The sequence below is a fragment of the Pseudocercospora fijiensis genome (assembly GCF_000340215.1).
Source record: "Pseudocercospora fijiensis CIRAD86 unplaced genomic scaffold MYCFIscaffold_4, whole genome shotgun sequence".
NCBI classification, from domain to species: Eukaryota; Fungi; Ascomycota; class Dothideomycetes; order Mycosphaerellales; family Mycosphaerellaceae; genus Pseudocercospora; species Pseudocercospora fijiensis.
Genome location: NW_006921535.1, coordinates 3,611,802 through 3,631,002, shown reverse-complemented (window position 1 = coordinate 3,631,002; position 19,201 = coordinate 3,611,802). Strand labels below are relative to the sequence as shown.

The 19,201-nt window shown below is 44.8% G+C and overlaps 5 protein-coding genes across 5 annotated transcripts; 3 read left to right on the top strand and 2 right to left on the bottom strand.

Moving 5' to 3' along the window:
- Nucleotides 1–684: 684 nt before the first annotated feature.
- Nucleotides 685–2,235, bottom strand: MYCFIDRAFT_188384 (uncharacterized protein; the record flags this gene model as incomplete). Its single annotated transcript, XM_007928403.1, has 2 exons — nucleotides 685–1,757; nucleotides 2,184–2,235. The coding sequence occupies 2 exons, from the start codon at nucleotides 2,233–2,235 to the stop codon at nucleotides 685–687; spliced, it is 1,125 nt and encodes a 374-aa protein (XP_007926594.1).
- MYCFIDRAFT_39318 (uncharacterized protein) lies at nucleotides 2,185–3,528 on the top strand (the record flags this gene model as incomplete). Its single annotated transcript, XM_007927610.1, has 1 exon — nucleotides 2,185–3,528. The coding sequence occupies one exon, from the start codon at nucleotides 2,185–2,187 to the stop codon at nucleotides 3,526–3,528; it is 1,344 nt and encodes a 447-aa protein (XP_007925801.1).
- A 9,597-nt stretch (nucleotides 3,529–13,125) lies between these two features.
- MYCFIDRAFT_174789 (uncharacterized protein) lies at nucleotides 13,126–15,139 on the top strand (the record flags this gene model as incomplete). Its single annotated transcript, XM_007928402.1, has 3 exons — nucleotides 13,126–13,232; nucleotides 13,255–13,354; nucleotides 13,403–15,139. 3 exons carry the CDS (start codon nucleotides 13,126–13,128, stop codon nucleotides 15,137–15,139), a joined length of 1,944 nt encoding a protein of 647 aa, XP_007926593.1.
- A 28-nt stretch (nucleotides 15,140–15,167) lies between these two features.
- Nucleotides 15,168–16,708, bottom strand: MYCFIDRAFT_174788 (uncharacterized protein; the record flags this gene model as incomplete). Its single annotated transcript, XM_007928401.1, has 8 exons — nucleotides 15,168–15,468; nucleotides 15,496–15,551; nucleotides 15,586–15,727; nucleotides 15,755–16,142; nucleotides 16,166–16,225; nucleotides 16,257–16,405; nucleotides 16,459–16,646; nucleotides 16,676–16,708. 8 exons carry the CDS (start codon nucleotides 16,706–16,708, stop codon nucleotides 15,168–15,170), a joined length of 1,317 nt encoding a protein of 438 aa, XP_007926592.1.
- A 706-nt stretch (nucleotides 16,709–17,414) lies between these two features.
- On the top strand, nucleotides 17,415–18,990 carry MYCFIDRAFT_117410 (glycoside hydrolase family 47 protein; the record flags this gene model as incomplete). Its single annotated transcript, XM_007928400.1, has 3 exons — nucleotides 17,415–17,676; nucleotides 17,732–18,839; nucleotides 18,888–18,990. Coding segments are annotated over 3 exons (1,473 nt in total), but the record flags the coding sequence as incomplete, so codon positions are not given.
- Between the last annotated feature and the right edge of the window lie 211 nt (nucleotides 18,991–19,201).

The window sequence follows — 19,201 nt, the reverse complement described above, 5'->3', positions numbered from 1 at the left end:
GGCATAGCATGTGATCTCTGCGCGCTGCTCGAGCATCATGACGGGCGGCTAACGGGCACAAGTCGGCTGCACATGGGGTTGTGGAAGCTGCCGACTCGCGCCGATGCGGGCACGCAAGAAGCTTCCTTTGGCCCTCTCTCCCTCCCAGTCTTTTGTCGTAGATGTAGGTGCAGAGTGGAGGAATATGCTTCACCAATCTGCCATTTCTGCTGCTCTCGGCATATATATCTCAAGAGAGGAGAACCAGGGCCCTCTGTACAGTACCGTGAGAAAGGTCTCGGAAGATGAAGTGCTGACGAAACGCATGACGCCTGGACCTTCATCATCATCATCATGTCCTGCAGGAAACCGTGTTTCGGCAACCTTGTCGATGCATCCCCTTCAAAACTCGACGAACAAGATCGTTCATGCAAGTTGCCCCAGTTTTGCCTGTGCGCTCGTACAAATTCTGTCTGTGCACACAATTAACCACCTTTTCTGCTCCACTTATGTTCGCCAAGCATAACCGGTATAGTCAGTAAAGGGATGACATTTGTGGAAAAATTGCGCCGCCGTGCTTGACCCTTGAGGATTATGCACAGACTCGATGTGGACACCGGACTGACAGCAGCAGAATATCGGTCATGGTGCTCTGAGTCCGGATGTGAAAGATTTCGTTTTCCGAATGATCGATTAGCGGTCACATTACGCAGCCTTCGCGAGCTGTCGCAAACGAGCACTGCTCTGCTCGACACCCTCTTCGAACCCAATGGCACGCGATATGCTGATGGCTTCTTTGTACCGCCTCTCCGCCAGCCCTATATCCTTGCTCATCTCGGCGAATTCACCCAGGTTGTGAGTTGCGACGGCACAGCCGATGTCACATTCCTCGTTTCGCTCGGGCGGTTGTATGCCAGCGGCGACATCAATGGCCTTCTGAGCCCATAGCTTCGCATTGTCGATCATGCTCTCCTGGGTGGCAGCAGGTCCTGTCGGCCGCTCCGAGATGTTCTTCGAGCTTGCGTATGCTTGAGCCTCGCGTGCGGCACGAGGTGACTGCTGGGCTAGGCTGGATGCTAGGTTGTTCATCAGAACCACCTGATGACAGCTGTTCGTTGGATGTAGGCTCAAAGCCTGCAAGAACAGCGGCGCTGCGAGGTAATGCTGATCCTTTGCTTCGTAGCTGTGTGCCAGCGCTTCCAACGCGCCTCCAATTTCGTCGTTGCTCATCCATTTCCCTTCCTCTTCCTCTTTTACGTTCTCGTTGATCCTACGCCGCTGCTCTTTCAAGACTGTCTCCACAGCCCAGACCAATCGCTCTTGCGCCATCTCTCGATCGTAAATGGACGGATGACCGTAAAGCTCTCCCAACTTGACCGAAATTCCAACAGTCTTTGCAAGCACACTCGTCCTTCTCGCTTTATTTCGCTCTAGAACACCATACTGCTCCAGCCAGGCCAAATTGTCCGCACGCGTCCTCTCCAGTACTTCAATCGCCTTTCCCCAATGATTAACATCCTCCAACAGCTTCGCCATCTGAATCTTAACGCCAATAATCTCATCACTGAAAGGGTCCATCTGGATATCTTCTGCCACTTTTAATGCTTGCTTGTAGTATTTCAGGGCTTCCTTTGGTTGGAGATCGATGTTGGTGTAGTACAATGCTCGTCGAAGCTTCTTTGCGACTTCTTCGGGGAATTTGTGAAATGATGCGATGATGTAGTTTTGATACAGGTAGTTGGCATAAAGGACACTGCCGGCTCCTACTAGGATTGCTACTGCGGCCAATGTTACGCTGAATGGGTTGGCTTTGGCGAGGTTTCTGGCTTTCTCTGTGAAGGAGGCTGCGAATCGGCGCTGGGTGAGGCATTGTGTTGGTGTTCGACGGAGTGCCTGTTGTGGTCGAACAGGTCGGTGTGGTAGCGTGTGTATCCGTCTTGACGTTGTAGAGGCGTGTCTGACTGCTTGCCGTATTGGCAGCGCCATCGGTCTTGCGGACATGTCGATGTATGAGAATGAGATGTCAGAATGCTTTTGGGATGCTCGCCATCAATTTTTGAACGAGCTGCTTCCCCAGATCCTGGCCGCATTGAATGACGACACCGTCAACGCGCTTTCGCGTCGAGCTCGCTACATTTACCCTCTGACCATAACATGTAATGTGAGGCCGAGACGAGAGCCCACCTCTGGGCACATTCACTCACCATGTGCGGACGATACGTGCTGCATATGCGGCCGTCTGAAGTCCGGCGGCATCTTGCAGACCAGAACATGCCAGTCGATGATGCGCCGGACGACGACAACCCGCAACTGCGGCAAAGCTACAACTTCGCTCCTGGCTACCATGGACTGATCTATCGAGCCCAGACTAGCGATCGCGGAGCAGGCGAGAACGAAGATGAGGATGCTCAGAGCAAGAACGGCGAACCCTCTCCGAAGAAGGCCAAGCTCTCCTTGACGCCACAGGCCGTCGATGGCAGAGCGACCCAGGAGATCAAGTACAAACTGCAGGCCGCAAAATGGGGTCTTGTGCCTTTCTGGACCAAGCGGCCTCCAGACTATGGCAGTCAAATGAGAACCATCAATTGCCGCGACGACAGCTTGATCGAGAACCGAGGCATGTGGAACACCATGAAGCAGCGCAAGCGGTGTATCGTTGTCGCAGAGGGCTTCTATGAGTGGTTGAAGAAGAACAACGGCAAAGAGAAGATCCCACACTTCATGAAGCGTAAGGACGGACAGCTGATGGCATTTGCTGGCTTGTGGGACATGGTCCAATACGAAGGCAGCGAAGAGAAGCTCTACACCTATACCATCATCACAACAGACTCTAACAAGCAACTCAAGTTTCTTCATGATCGCATGCCGGTGATTCTCGAGCCTGGAAGTCATGCAATGAGAATGTGGCTGGACCCGAATAACATTGGTTGGTCGAAGGAGCTGCAGAGCATTCTGAAGCCATTCGAAGGAGAGCTAGAATGCTATCCCGTCGACAAGGCTGTCGGAAAAGTGGGCAACAATAGTCCGGCATTCGTCATACCCATCGACAGCAAGGAAAACAAGAAGAATATTGCCAATTTCTTCGGCACTCAGCGTGCCACTGCCCATGAAGTCGCCGCAAAGAATGAGGCTGCTCGTATGGACGACTTCAAGCTCGAACAGCATCAAGATACGACCGCCAAAGTCGAAAACACCGAGGATAACACTCCACTTCCAAAACCAAAGAATGAAAGCGACGAAGACCTGTCTCGGCGCATTAAGAAAGAGACGGCAGAACTAGGTGATCAAGACATCATTAAAGCTGCTGATCAGCAGATCGAGAAGGGTATAAAGCGCGAGATGTCTGAGATCGACAATCAGTCACTCATCAATGCTGCCGAAAGCCCTCCCAAGAAAGCCATCAAAACAGAGCATCCTTCCTCGACACCGAGCTCAGCCGCCAAGAGTACCGGCGGCAAGAAGACTAGAAGTGCTACAACGAACAGCACGGTAGCGAAAACCCCGACGAAAGGCGGCAACGCCAAGATCACAAGCTTTTTCGGCAAGTGAAGGCATGTTCCGGACCTGCGATGAATGACTTGATTCCGTCCAGCAGATGCAGCTGACACCGAGGATTGCCTCATCGCTTCCGCCGCCTTCGCCAGGCGACCGAAAACACACACATATCAGCCCGCATATTCGTCAAAGAATGAACGCCATGTCCAGCTCTGGAAGGAGAGTGAAAGGACATATGAACTCGTCGCTAATCTCGTCTTTATGAGTATACGTTCGACGGTCTTGCAGGAAACGCTTGGGCTTCTTATGATGCCTAAGTTCTTCTCAAAGACGCTTTACGATCAATGTGCTATCCTTCACTATTCCTCCACGTCAAACGTGAGGCTGCTACGACCCTCGACGGTATCAGGAGGGCTGTGGACCGAAACATCTTGACAGAAGCTGATTTCCACATGTTAAGTGCGACGACATGTATGCAGCTCAATGCTAAGATGCGCCAACAGTCCCTACACCAACGAGATGGTGACGTGTACAATGTGACCAGCGCGTATGACCGCAAGAAGCCTCTGGTTTAAATGAAGAACAGCTTACCTCGTACATAATTCGCTTCGCATATGCTGACACTGTTGCCTCGGTCCGCTATGTGGCCCAAAGTCCATAGCGTTTCTTATTCTACGATCCGTCCGCTCGCCTGCAGACGCGATTGCGGGCTTGGCAGATGTGGTCACGGCGTCTTGGAGGCCTTCTTTGTGCCTCCTTCTCTCATTAATTACATCGTCAACACCACCGATGTCAATTTTCTCCAATGCTCTCGCTACAATCAATAATATGACAACTCAACAAAAGTTGGGGCCCCTTTAGGCTTAGTGCGGCTCAAAACGACCGAAAAGCCGACTCTGATTGGTCGGCGGCGAGGAACTTTAAAATTTCTCGATTCTCGAGCAGTCCGGAGGGCGTAGGAGTCGCGGTATCGACTATAACGCTCCGGCGCCGCGATAGCAGTGTTTCCGAGGCCGTCTCCGTCGTTTACGCCTAATCTAGCGGCATTTTTTACTCGAGGCGGTATCGTTCGCGTCTAATCCGGCGGTATTTACTCGGAGCGGTAGGCTCGAAAGGCTTATCCTACGCGTTCCGGATAGTACTACTCGCTATAGGCGTTTTATAGGGTACTTATAGTAGGCGTTAGATAAGGTACTCGCTATAAATAGTTCGAATCCTATTTAACTATAGGCGTTTTAGATAGTATTTACTATAAGCGTTTCGGATAGGACTACTCGCTATAGCTATCTCGGACAGTTGCCGCTATAAGCGTTTCGAATATTACTACTCGCTATAAGCGTTTTTAGTAGTATTTACTATAAGCGTTTCGGATTAGACTTGCTATAAGTATTCTAAATAGGACTTACTATAGGTATTTTAGATAGTCCTACTTGCTATAAGCGTTCCTAATAGTACTTGCTATTTGCGTTCCGGATAGACTTCCTCTACGCGTTCCGGATAAGACTTAGTACAAGCGTTTCGGATTATAATTGCTATATAGTGCGTTCTAAATAAAACTTAGTATAGGCGTTATAGACAGTAGTACTAACTATTAGCGCTCCGGATTAGAGTTATTAGACTTACTATACGCGTTCTAAATAGTACTTAGTATTATAAGCGTTCTGAATTAGACCTATTATAGGCGTTATAGATAATAGTTGGCTTATCCTACGCGTTCCGGATAGTACTACTCGCTATAGATATTCTATAGAGTACTCGCTATAGGCGTTATATAGGGTACTCGCTATAGATAGTTCGAATGCTATTTAACTATAGGCGTTTTAGATAGTATTTGCTATAAGCGTTCCGGATAGTACTACTCGCTATAGGCCTTCCGGATAGTGCTTCGTATAAGTATTTAGTTTCGGATTAGACTTAGACTTACTTTATACATTCCGGACAAGACATTCTGTAGGCGTTTCGGATTAGATTATTAGACTTGCTATACGCGTTCCGGTTTATATAGGACGAACTATACTAAGCGTTTAAAATAAGGCTTGTCCTACGCGTTCCGGATAGTACTACTCGCTATAGATATCTTAGATAGTTACCGCTATAGGCGTTTCGAATATTACTACTCGCTATAGGCGTTTTTAGTAGTATTTACTATAAGCGTTTTGGATATAACTTGCTATAAGTATTCTAAATAGTACTTACTATAGGTATTTTAGAAAGTACTACTTACTATAAGCGTTCGTAATAGTACTTACTATTACCGTTCTAAATTAGACCTACTATACGCGTTCCGGATAGTACTTACTCTACGCGTTTCGGATAAGACTTAGTATAGGCGTTTCGGATTAGAATTGCTATATAGCGCGTTCTAAATAGAACTTGGTATAAGCGTTATAGATAGTAGTACTAACTATTAGCGCTCCGGATTAGACTTGCTATACGCGTTCCGAATAGTACTTACTAAGTTACTATTATAAACGTTCTAAATTAGACTTTCTATAGGCGTTATAGATAGTAGTTAGCTTGTCCTACGCGTTCCGGATAGTACTACTCGCTATAGGTATTCTATAGAGTACTCGCTATAGGCGTTTTATAGGGTACTTACGGCCCCTTTAGGCTTACTACGGCTTAAAATAAGCTAAAAGCCGACTCTACTTAGCTATAGCCGAGGAACTTTAAAATTTCTTAGTTTACGAGCGGTTCGGAGATTATAGGAGTCGTAGTATATAGTTCGTAAGCGGTTCGGAGATTGTAGGAGTCGTAGTATATATCGTAAGGCTACGATAGTATTATTTCCGATGCTATATCGGTCGTTTATACCTAATCCGGCGGTATTTGCTCGAGGCGGTATGCTCGAAAGGCTTAGCCTACGCGTTTCGGATAGTACTACTCGCTATAGATATTCTATAGAGTACTCGCTATAGGCGTTTTATAAGGTACTCGCAGTAGGCGTTATATAAGGTACTCGCTATAAGTAGTTCGAATACTATTTAGTAACTATAGGCGTTTTAGATAGTATCTACTATAAGCGTTCCGGAAAGTACTACTCGCTAAAGATATCTCGGATAATTATCGCTATAAGCGTTTCGAATATTACTACTCGCTATAAGCGTTTTTAGCAGTATTTGCTATAGGCGTTTCGGGCGTTTTGGATTAGACCTACTATAGGTATTCTAAATAGCACTTGCTATAGGTATTTTAGATAGTACTACTTGCTTTAAGCGTTCTTAGTAGTACTTACTATTAGCGTTCCGAATTAGACTTGCTATATACGTTCCGGATAGTACTTACTCTACGCGTTCCGGATAAGACTTAGTATAAGCGTTTCGGATTAAAATTGCTATATAGCGCGTTCTAAATAGAACTTAGTATAGGCGTTTTAGATAGTAGTGCTAACTGTTAGCGCTCTGGATTAGACTTACTATACGCGTTCCGAATAGTACTTACTATTATAAGTGCTCTAAGTTAGCCTTACTATAGGCGTTGTTAGTAACAGTTAGCTTATTCTACGCGTTCCGGATAGTACTGCTCGCTATAGATGTTCTATAGAGTACTCGCTATAGGCGTTCTATAGGGTACTTAGAGTAGGCGTTATATAGGGTACTCGCTATAGATAGTTCGAATGCTGTTTAACTATAGGCGTTTTAGATAGTACTTACTATAAGCGTTCCGGATAGTGCTGCTCGCTATAGTCTTAGCCTATAGGCCTTCCGGACAGTGCTTAATATAAGTATTTAGTTTCGGATTAGACTTAGACTTAATTTATACATTCCGGATAAGACTTTCTATAAGCGTTTTAGATTAGACTTAGTATACGCGTTCCGGTTTATATAGGACTAACTATACTAAGCGTTTAAAATAAGGCTTGTCCTACCGACTCCTACGCGTTCCGTATAGTACTACTCGCTATAGGTGTTCTATAGAGTGCTCGCTATAGGCGTTTTATAAGGTACTCGTAGTAGGCGTTATATAGGGTGTCCGCTAAAAGTAGTTCTAATGCTATTTACTATAGCCTATAGGCGTTTTAGATAGTATTTGCTATAGGCGTTCCGGATAGTGCTACTCGCTATAGATATCTCGGATAGTTACCGCTATAAGCGTTTCGAATAATACTACTCGCTATAAGCGTTTTTAGTAGCATTTACTATAGGCGTTTCAGATATAACTTGCTATAAGTATTCTAAATAGTACTTACTATAGGTATTTTAGAAAGTACTACTTGCTATAGGCGTTCTTAGTAGTACTTACTATTAGCGTTCTATATTAGACTTACTATACGCGTTTCGGATAGTACTTACTATACGCGTTTCGGATAAGACTTAGTATAGGCGATCCGTATTAGAGTTACTATATAGCGCGTTCTAAATAAAACTTAGTATAGGCGTTATAGATAGTAGTACTAACTGTTAGCGCTCCGGATTAGACTTACTATACGCGTTCCGAATAGTACTTAGTATTATAAGCGTTCCAAATTAGAATTCCTATAGTTGTTTTCGATTAAAGTTGCTATAAGCGTTTTGAATTAGACTTACTATACGCCTTGTAGGCAGTACTTGCTATAAGTGTTCCAACTCGGAAAGAACTACTTACTATAGATATTTCGAATAGTACTCGCTATAGGTATTCCGGATAGCAATTACTATTGGCGCATTCCGGCTCGCTATAGGCGTTTTTTAGGGCACTCGTAGTAGGCGTTATATAGGGTACTTGCTATAAATAGTTCGAATACTATTTAGCTATAGGCGTTTTAGATAGTATTTGCTATAAGCGTTCCGGATAGTACTACTCGCTTTAGGCCTTCCGGGTAGTACCTAATATAAGTATTTAGTTTCGGATTACACTTAGACTTACTATATATATTCCGGATAAGACTTTCTATAAGCGTTTTAAATTAGACTTGCTATACGCGTTCCGGCCTATATAGGACTAACTATACTAAGCGTTTAAAATAAGGCTTATCCTACGCGTTCCGGATAGTACTACTCGCTATAGGTATTCTATAGAGTACTCGCTATAGGCGTTTTATAAGGTACTCGTAGTAGGCGTTATATAGGGTACTTAGCGCTCGCTATAAGCAGTTCGAATACCTATAAGCGTTTCGGATTAGACTTGCTATACGCGTTCCGGTTTATATAGAACTAACTATACTAAGCGTTTAAAATAAGGCTTGTTCTACGCGTTCCGGATAGTACTACTCGCTATAGATATCTTAGATAGTTACCGCTATAGGCGTTTCGAATATTACTACTCGCTATAGGCGTTTTTAGTAGTATTTACTATAAGCGTTTCGGATATAACTTGCTATAAGTATTTTAAATAGTACTTACTATAGGTATTTTGGAAAGTACTGCTTACTGTAAGCGTTCGTAATAGTGCTTACTATTACCGTTCCGAATTAGACCTACTATACGCGTTCCGGATAGTACTTACTATACGCGTTCCGGATAAGACTTAGTATAAGCGTTTCGGATTAGAATTACTATATAGCGCGTTCTAAATAAAACTTAGTATAGGCGTTATGGATAGTGGTGCTAACTGTTAGCGCTCCGGATTAGACTTACTATACGCGTTCCGAATAGTACTTAGTATTATAAGCGTTCTAAATAAGAATCCCTATAAGTGTTTTAGATTAAAATTACTATAGGCGTTTTAGATTAGACTTAGTATCCGCCTTATAGGTAGTACTTACTATACGCCTTGTGGGTAGTACTTACTATAAGCGTTCTAACTCGGAAAGAACTACTTACTATAGATATTTCGAATAGTACTCGCTATAGGTATTCCGGATAGTAATTACTATAGGCATATTCCGGAAGTAGTTACTATAGATATTTAAGACTATCTTGCTGTAAGCGTTCCTAATAGTGCTCGCTGTAAGCGTTTCTAAATAGTGCTTTCTAATATCTATAACGCGTTCCGGATTAATATTACTTTTTAGTATTATCTAAAATATAACAACTCAACAAAAGTTGGGGCCCCTTTAGGCTTAGTGCGGCTTAAAATAGGCTAACCGCGGCCTCTAATTGGTAGACGCGAGGAACGTTAACACCTCTACGATCCGGAAGGGCGTAGACGTCGCAGTATATACCGCGACGAGCTATAACTTCGATAGTAGTCTCGAAAAGGGCGTCTTCGTCGTATATACCTTATCCGGCGGTGTTTGCTCGCGGCGGTATTGCGCGGAGTCTATATTATAACGCGTTGCCGCCGCGATAGTAGTATTCCGGAAGGGTATATCTAACTTTTAGGCCTAATCCGGCGGTATTTGCTCGCGGCGGTATTACGCGGTTACGCTATCTCTAATATAATAATAACTTAACAAACCGTAGGTCTACTTTAGGCTTAGTACGGCTTAAAACGATCTAAAAGCCGCCTCTAATTAGCTATATCCGAGGAACGTTAAAACTCCTTAGTTCGCGACCGGTTCGGAGGACATAGTAGTCGTAGTATGTATCGTAAGGCTTCGCCGCTATAATAGTAGTATTTCCGATACTATATATATCTTTTACGCCCGATCCGGTAGTATTTACTCGAGGCTATATAGTCGTTTACGCCTAATCCGGGGATATTTACTCGAGGCGGTATACTCGAAAGGCTAAGCGTATCGGATATAGCTTACTATAAGTGTTCTAAATAGTACTTATTATAGGTATTTTAGATAGTACTACTTACTATAAGCGTTCTTAATAGTACTTACTATTAGCGTTCCGAGTTAGACTTACTATACGCGTTCCGGATAAGACTTAGTATAAGCGTTTAGATTAGAATTACTATATAGCGCGTTTTAAATAAAACTTAGTATAAGCGTTATAGATAGTAGTACTAACTATTAGCGCTTCGGATTAGACTTACTATATACGTTCCGAATAGTACTTAGTATTATAAGCGTTCTAAATTAGACTTATTCTTAGTATTACAGATATTCTATAGAGTACTCGCTATAGGCGTCCTATAGGATACTCGTAGTAGGCGTTATATAGGGTACTCGCTATAGGTAGTTCGAATACTATTTACTATAGGCGTTTTAGATAGTATTTACTATAAGCGTTCCGGACAGCACTACTCGCTATAAGCCTTCCGGACAGTACTTAATATAGGTATTTAGTTTCGGATAAGACTTGCTATATACGTTCCGGTTTATATAGGACTAACTATACTAAGCGTTTAAAATAAGGCTTATCCTACGCGTTCCGGGTAGTACTGCTCGCTATAGGTATTCTATAGAGTACTCGCTACAGGCGTTTTATAAGGTACTCGTAGTAGGCGTTATATAGGGTACTCGCTATAAGTAGTTCGAATATAGGCGTTTTAGATAGTGTTTACTATAAGCGTTCCGGATAGTACTACTCGCTATAGATATTCCATAGGGTACTCGCTATAGGCGTTTAATAGGGTACTCGTAGGAGGCGTTATATAAGGTACTTGCTATAAATAGTGCGAATACTATTTAACTATAGGCGTTTTAGATAGTATTTACTATAAGCGTTCCGGATAGTACTACTCGCTATAAGCCTTCCGGATAGTACTTAATAAAAGCATTTAGTTTCGGATTAGACTTGGACTTACTTTATATATTCCGGATAAGAGTTTCTATAAGCGTTTTAGATTAGAATTACTATATAGCGCGTTCTAAATAAAACTTAGTATAGGCGTTGTAGACAGCAGTACGCTATAGATATTCTACAGAGTACTCGCTATAGGCGTTTTATAGGGTAATCGCTATAAACAGTTCGAATACTATTTACTATAGGCACTTTAGATAGTATTTACTATAAGCGTTCCGGATAGTACTACTCGCTATAAGCCTTCCGGAATCCGGATAGTACTTAATATAAGTATTTAGTTCCGGATTACACTTAGACTTACTTTATATATTTAAGATAAGACTTTCTATAAGCGTTTTAGATTAGACTTACTATAAGCGTTCTGGATAGTACTATTTGCTATAGATATCTCGGATAGTTACCGCTATAAGCGTTTCAAATATTGCTACTCGCTATAAGCATTTTTAGTAGTATCTACTATAAGCGTTTCGGATACAACTTGCTATAAGTATTCTAAATAGTACTTACTATAGGTATTTTAGATAGTACTACTTGCTATAAGCCTAAGCGTTCTTAATAGTACTTACTATTAGCGTTCTAAATTAGACTTACTATACGCGTTCCGGATAGTGCTTACTATACGCGTTTTAGATAGGACTTAGTATAAGCATTTCGGATTAGAATTGCTATATAGCGCGTTCTAAAGCGTTCCGGATAGTACTACTCGCTATAGATATCTCGGATAGTAACCGCTATAAGCGTTTCGAATACTACTACTCGCTATAACCGTTTTTAGTAGTATTTACTATAAGCGTTTCGGATATAACTTGCTATAAGTACTCTAAATAGTACTTACTATAGGTATTTTAGATAGTAGTACGCTATAGATATTCTATAGAGTACTCGCTATAGGCGTTTTATAGGGTACTCGTAGTAGGCGCTATATAGGGTACTCGCTATAAATAGTTCGTAGTAGTTAATATAAGTATTTAGTTTTAGATTAGACTTAGACTTACTTTATATATTCCGGATAAGATTTTCTATAAGCGTTTTGGATTAGACTTAGTATACGCGTTCCGGTTTATATAGGACTAACTATACTAAGCGTTTAAAATAAGGCTTATCCTACGCGTTCCGGATAGTACTACTCGCTATAGATATTCTATAGAGTGCTTACTATAGGCGTTTTATAAGGTACTCGTAGTAGGCGTTATATAAGGTACTTACTATAAACAGTTCGAAACGTTCCGGTCTATATAGAACTAACTATACTAAGCGTTTAAAATAAGGCTTATCCTACGCGTTCCGGATAGTACTACTCGCTATAGATATTCTATAGAGTACTCGCTATAGGCATTTTATAGGGTACTCGTAGTAGGCGTTATATAGGGTACTCGCTATAAACGTTTTTACTAGTATTTACTATAACCGTTTCGGATATAACTTGCTATAAGTATTCTAAATAGTACTTACTGTAGGTATTTTAGATAGTACTACTCACTATAAGCGTTCTTAATAGTACTTACTATTAGCGTTCCGAATTAGACTTTCTATACGCGTTCCGGATAGTACTTACTATACGCGTTCCGGATAGTACTTACTATACGCGTTCCGGATAGGACTTAGTATATACGTTTCAGATTAGAATTACTATATAGCGTGTTCTAAATAAAACTTAGTATAAGCGTTATAGATAGTAGTACTAACTATTAGCGCTCCCGATTAGAGTTACTATACGCGTTCTAAATAGTACTTAGTATTATAAGTATTCTAAATTAGAATTCCTATAAGTATTTTAGATTAAAATTACTTTAGGCGTTTTAGATTAGACTTACTATACGCCTTATAGATAGTACTTACTATAAGCGTTCCTACTTAGAAAGAACTATGTACTATAGATATTTCGAATAGTACTCGCTATAGGTATTCCGGATAGTAATTACTATAGGCGTATTCCGGAAGTAGTTACTTTAGATATTTTAGACTATCTTACTATAAGCGTTTCTAATAGTAATCTAGCTCACCCTACCCCGCTCGTCGCCTTAGCCTTTACTTATAGCTCTTCGGCCTTTACTTGTGGCTCTTCGAGCCACATAAACACTAGTAAAGAATGATGAGCAGAGCATCGTCAGAGCTGGCCGAAGGTTCAGTGCCTGCAAATCTTCCTTCCCGCCCGGCCACCGTTGGCCACAAGGAAGGCCGATCGCGATACGTCAAGATGTAACCCTAGTGTATAATGGAGCATGTCGACACTTGACCGTGTCGGCATGAAGAAAGCCCTCCGCCTCAGGCCCATGAGACCAGAAGCTTCTATCGCAGACTTCAGACGAGCGATAGCATACGTTGCAGAATGGGCTTCTCAGAACTAGCTTCAATTCTGTTGCTGCCAGCGTTCATTCAACTCGCTACGGGACAAACAGAAATTGGCGGTCTCTCTGGCAGCCATCCAGAGATCTCAAGATGGTGTGGAAAGCCGTACGAAGCAGGGTGAGTCCAATGTTCCGAATGCATTGAGCTCCGCTAAGACATACAGTTCTCCAAACTTCGATCCCGGAGGACAGCTCTATCCTCCAAGGCCCGCACCAAGCCCGCATTTTCACCTGACAGCGCAGCCACGATACAGCATATACGACAGCAGTGAAACCAAGGGCGAATTCATCGTGGATGTGAAACATCCTCATGATGGGTGGCAGCAGGGCTCCGGAGGCTATGGTGGTCCAGAAGCTCATGGTCAATTCGAAATCATTATCAGCACCTCAGGAAGCAAAGTTCCCCTAGCCACCAGCTCAATGACTCTCGGCCAGAGTGAGCGATTAATATCTTTTGACCTGCGGAGGCTGCGGCCTCAACTGGAGCCGTACAGGATTGAAGTCTCCGTGACCAAAAAGCATTCCTGGAGAAGTTCCGACCACACAACCGAGACCGAGCTCTACTATCTTCCGGCTAAGAGGACTGGGAGTACCGCGAAGGTAGACAACTTGAATGGCGGGATGTTAGTGGCAAACAATGGCACGAATTTCGAGTTCAAGCCAATCCTACCTTTCGGGTTCTATACAAGCTGCAGTGACTACTTGAACAATTCCATTGCAAATGTCACGGCTTACAGAGACTTGGGCTTCAATGCTATCAATCCTGTCTGCGCCTATCCGGATGGAGACATGTCATCCATTCTCAACTCTCTGGACGCGCTGGACGTCTGGTATCAATATGATATGCGAGGCTCCTACCTGAATCTCTCTTCCGTCGCGGAGCAGATACCACTGGTCAAAGATCGCTCAAATCTGCTCAGCTGGTATACAGCCGACGAGCCTGATGGCTGGCAGTATGCGCTCAACTCAACAAAACTGGCTTACGAACTGCTGAAGCGAGAAGATCCCTACCATCCTACAGGTCTGGTCCTGAACTGTCAGAATTACTACTTTGAAGAATACACATCCGGCACCGACATCATTATGCAGGACGCATATCCCGTTGGGATTGACCCACACTTCAGTCGCAAGTTCAACACCACGTGCAACGCGACTTACGGAGACTGCGGCTGCGATAACTGCATCGGTTCTCTCTTGGACGTCAGTGACCGTCTTGAGACGTTTGCGAAATATCAAAGCTGGCTAGAAATCCCACAAAAGCCTCTGTGGAGTGTACTGCAAGCGTTCTCTGGCGAAAAGTATTGGTCTCGCGATCCCACGCCGGATGAAACCTTCGTGATGATGATCCTCAGCTTCAACCACAATGCAAAGGGAATCATGTCCTGGATATTCCCACCATCGAAGAGCCTCAGCCATGCACATAGCTTGGTGGCGAAGGCGACTACTACGCGACCAGTCCTCGACTTCCTGCTCAGCGGTGATCCAATTCCCATCAAATTGTCTAGCCAAAAGTCCGTAGACGTTGCATTCTGGAGTTTCGAGACACTAAAGATGGTTTCTATCGTACACACCAGCGAAGATGAAAGCAGCGGACGAGTAAAGATCGAGCTCCCGTTCAGCGCAATCAAGGTCGTTATGCAGCCTTGGGGATCTTTGAATTGGACACTTTCCGGTGGCCATGAACTGGAAGTGTCGCGTCTCTCTGGATACGCGACAAGTTTTGTGATTCTGGAAACAATCAACGAGTCTATCAATTAAAGTGTATTTGATGGTTTTGAGATCGCTTTCAGCATTGCGTGTGCTTAACAGATCGCCAATCCATTAAGAGCGGACCAATAATGGTAATGCATACTAGTCCAACAGGCAGGTAATATGTTTGTGAGAGCAATACATCGGATCCATGGACCATCTTTGCAAGCTTATCTGGACCTAAGCTCGACTGGAGATCTGAAAATCTCATACTTTCGATGGCGTCCACGTCCAGATCCGGAGCCGACTGTGCGAGTTGGCTTTCAGTCAATATTGTCTGAGCATTACGGACAGAGCTAATGGCGCACCACTGACCTGGAATATCGTCTGCATCGCCGCTTGCGGGCCTTCAAAGCCAATTCCACTAGCGAAGCCTGCAAAGCCAAAGTACAATATCAGCTGCGCGAGACCTGTGTCGACTCTCAAGTGGTCATGAGCCCCGTGGCAATCGGCACGAGTACCGAAGCTGCTACCATGAAGGGCGTGTAGTAGCTAAAGATCGTGGTTCCGCTCCCCGTAATCAGCATGGAGACCGTGAAGCCGACTAGAATCGGGGCCATGAGAAGTCCACAAGTTGAAAGATCAAAACCATGCACTCTCTGCAACTACGTCGGCAAATAATACTCAATGATCGAGTTGACCGAGTTGGTGCAGCTGGAGAATAGGAAACCGGCCAGCATATTTCGATTGACGATGATTCGATGCGGACTTGTGGCAGACTCCTGCTTGACGAATATGCCCAGAAGGACAACGAAAGCAACCAATGACATGGCGATCTTGACATAGCTCCACTCATGACTTACACCTCCAAAAGATAGTGCAATGAACAGCCATGCAAGAGCTGGTACGAAGACGACGTTTCCAACCAGATCAAGCTGGCCTAGGATATCTCTCCTTAGGAGATTTCTTTGCTTGGTTTGGTTCAAACGTCTGTCAGGAAGAAGCAAGTTGCAATGAGCACGACGCTCCCCAGCGGAAGGTTGATCCAAATGCACCAACGCCAGCTGTGGTCCTGATCAGTGCACGTCTCAAGACCGAGCCTGAACAACAAATACACCGAAGATGCTGTGTCATTGCACCACCTAGATGAATGAGCTCAGCCACTTCATCCGCATAAGGAATACACAAATCAATGCCGAGAAAACTCTCTTCGCCGAGAAGAGTTCGTACAATTTCCCGAGCAAGACTGAAAAGACGAAGAGCATAGCCTGTAAGCCGCTGAGTGCCATCCGACATCCGCAATGCTGTGGAAGTGGTCCGTAATGAAAGGTAAGGCTATTGGCAGAATGTTTGCGTCTAGACCTCCTAAGCTAGAAAGGATGATCAACCAGAACTTGGCACCGGTCGGATACTGAGTCTCTGCTTCAGCTGCTTGTCTGCCAACTGTTGATGACTTGGAATTAATGCGTTCATGCCTCTGAACTGGAAGAGATTGGAGTTGGACGCTGTCGCTCTCCTCGACAGACGTCGCCATTGTCTCAAGTGGCAGTGGTCGACATCGCGAGTGATTCAACCACTTTGCAAAAGACACGAGCAATCTGGAACAATGCTGTCACGAATGTTGAAGGAGAGCTTCATTCCGAAAAGTACGTCATTACGCAAGTGCTGCTGAACGATGGGCTCGCTAGGAACACATAATATGTCGACGATTGCCACAATGTACGGCATCAATTCATCGAAGTTGTTGCTCGGCCACGTGATGCGAGACTTGACATGATCGATCAGGACCCATGCAAAACTTTAAGCTGTAACGCACCCTGCCGAGCGTGGACGACCCTGTGAGTAAAATTACGATACCGTTTCGGCATTTCAGATCAAAGCTGCCTCTCACTGGTTGGTTCCTGGAATCCTGGCAAGCTATCGTAATATGTAAAACCATCCCAGGACAGCATGCTCCTTCTGGGAATCCATGGAACTTGGCAGGGTCATTTGATTGCAGTCGATCTGTCCTGGAGATCGATACAAAATCATGGGTCGCCGTCTACCTTCATCAGGATGCTTTCGCAACGCTGGGGCTGAGAAGACTTGATGTTCTGAAGCGATGTTCGCACCCTTAACCCTCGTTTTGACCTCACTGCTAGCAGTAGACGCTGCTGTCGATTTCAAGAATGATCTTCAGTATTCACAACCAGCCAGTTCTGATCCAACGCCAGTAGCTGCGAAGCCGGATTCGCCAGCCACAGTCACACGAACGGTTATACCAAATCCAGCAAAGACCGGAACACCTACAACGAACGGGACGTCTCTCTGCAAAGATGTACAAGCCAAAGGAGTTCAAGGAGACTCGAGGAAAGCAGAGGCCGTCAAAGAGGCGTTTATGCATGGCTACCTTGCGTATCGAAAGTACGCGTTCGGCTTTGATGAGATTCAGCCTCTGAGCGCGAATGGCACAAACAGTCGATATGGCTGGGGCCTGACGATTGTTGATTCGATCGATACAGCTATCATCATGGGCTTGACAGATGTCGTTCAGGAAATGCTGCAGTATATCTCGCAGATTGACTTTACGACCCCTGGAAACGGAGACGACCGAATACAGCTCTTTGGTGAGCAGCGCTGCACTAGAACGTATCTCGCATAGTCGTACTGATGTGGTGGTAGAGGTGAACATCCGATACATCGGAGGCTTGATTTCAGCATATGACTTGCTCAAAAGCGGCCAATTCTCCAGCACAGGTCAATACGATGAGCAGCAGGTGGACGCTTTACTCGATCAAGCCAAGAAGCTTACAGACAAGGTGGCCTATGGCTTCAATACGGCAACAGGTATTCCAGCTGCATTCGTCAACTTTACAACCAACGAACCAGTATACAACACCTACACAGATTCTGTCACCAATGTCACCTACAATTCTACAAATGCTGCCAGCATTGGCACATTCATTCTGGAATTCGCACGTCTATCAGATCTTACAGGAAACAACACCTACCGCGAACTAGCGGAGCGTGGCAACAGCTATCTTGTGGATCCGTCGCCACCACCAGTCTTGTCAAGTCTTGTCGGCACAGAGTTTGATGTCGACACAGGTAACATGCTGACATTCAATGGCGGCTGGCAGGCTGGCGTTGACAGCTTCTTGGAGTATCTGATCAAGTATTATCAGTACGCGGTCACTGAAACGAGCACAGCATACAAAGAATTCTGGTTAGATGCTACCAAGTCTACGATCGATAATCTGGTCGTCCATCCGTTCGGGCACCCGGAGCTGACATTCGTCTCCTACCAGAGCCGCAACGGCTCGATTGAATGGTTTGCGGACGATTTCTCGTGCTTTGCCGGTGGTGGCTGGTTGCTTGGTGGTGCGCTCCTTAATAGACCAGAAATATCCCAGCTCGGTGCAGCCTGGACTGATGGCTGTCACCACACTTACAACACCAGTACCACAGGTCTTGGTCCTTTAGCGTTTGGGTGGTTCAATGAGAAGGGTGGAGCGTACGATCCAAAACGTGTCAACGATGCAGCATACCAGAAGTCGCAAGCTGCGAGAGGATACTTCCTGCCTGCAGGAGCGGAAAATTGGTTCTCACGACCTGAACCTATCGAAAGCTTGTTCTATGCGCACAGAATTACTGGTGATCCTCGATGGGCCGAGCATGCCTGGAGTGTCTTCCAGGCGATGAACGCCACATCTCGTACGAAAATTGCTTGGGCAGCTGTCGATAATGTGGACATGCCATATGGTGGTAGCATGAGTGACAATCTCGACTCGTGAGTATACCGAACTCTCAGGCTTCGGAAGCTAATGGTGACTTCCAGATTCTTCTTCGCCGAAGTGCTGAAGTATCTCTACCTGACCTTTGCCGATCCGAAGGTCATTAATCTCTCGGAGTGGGTGTTTAACACTGAGGCACACCCTTTCTCAACCTCTTGTTCGGGCAAGGGAACTTCGAAGGCTCCCACAAGATCTCCGCAGGATCGCAGAGGTGTAGGACAGTCGAAGTCGGGTCAGCACCACCGAAGACAGCATCTATAGAAGACAGTCGATAGGCCAGAACTAAAAGCACCTTGCTGACAGGTATCCAAGAAAAGCCAGCATCCGTTTAGACTCGTTCCTCTCCAAAACTTGGTAC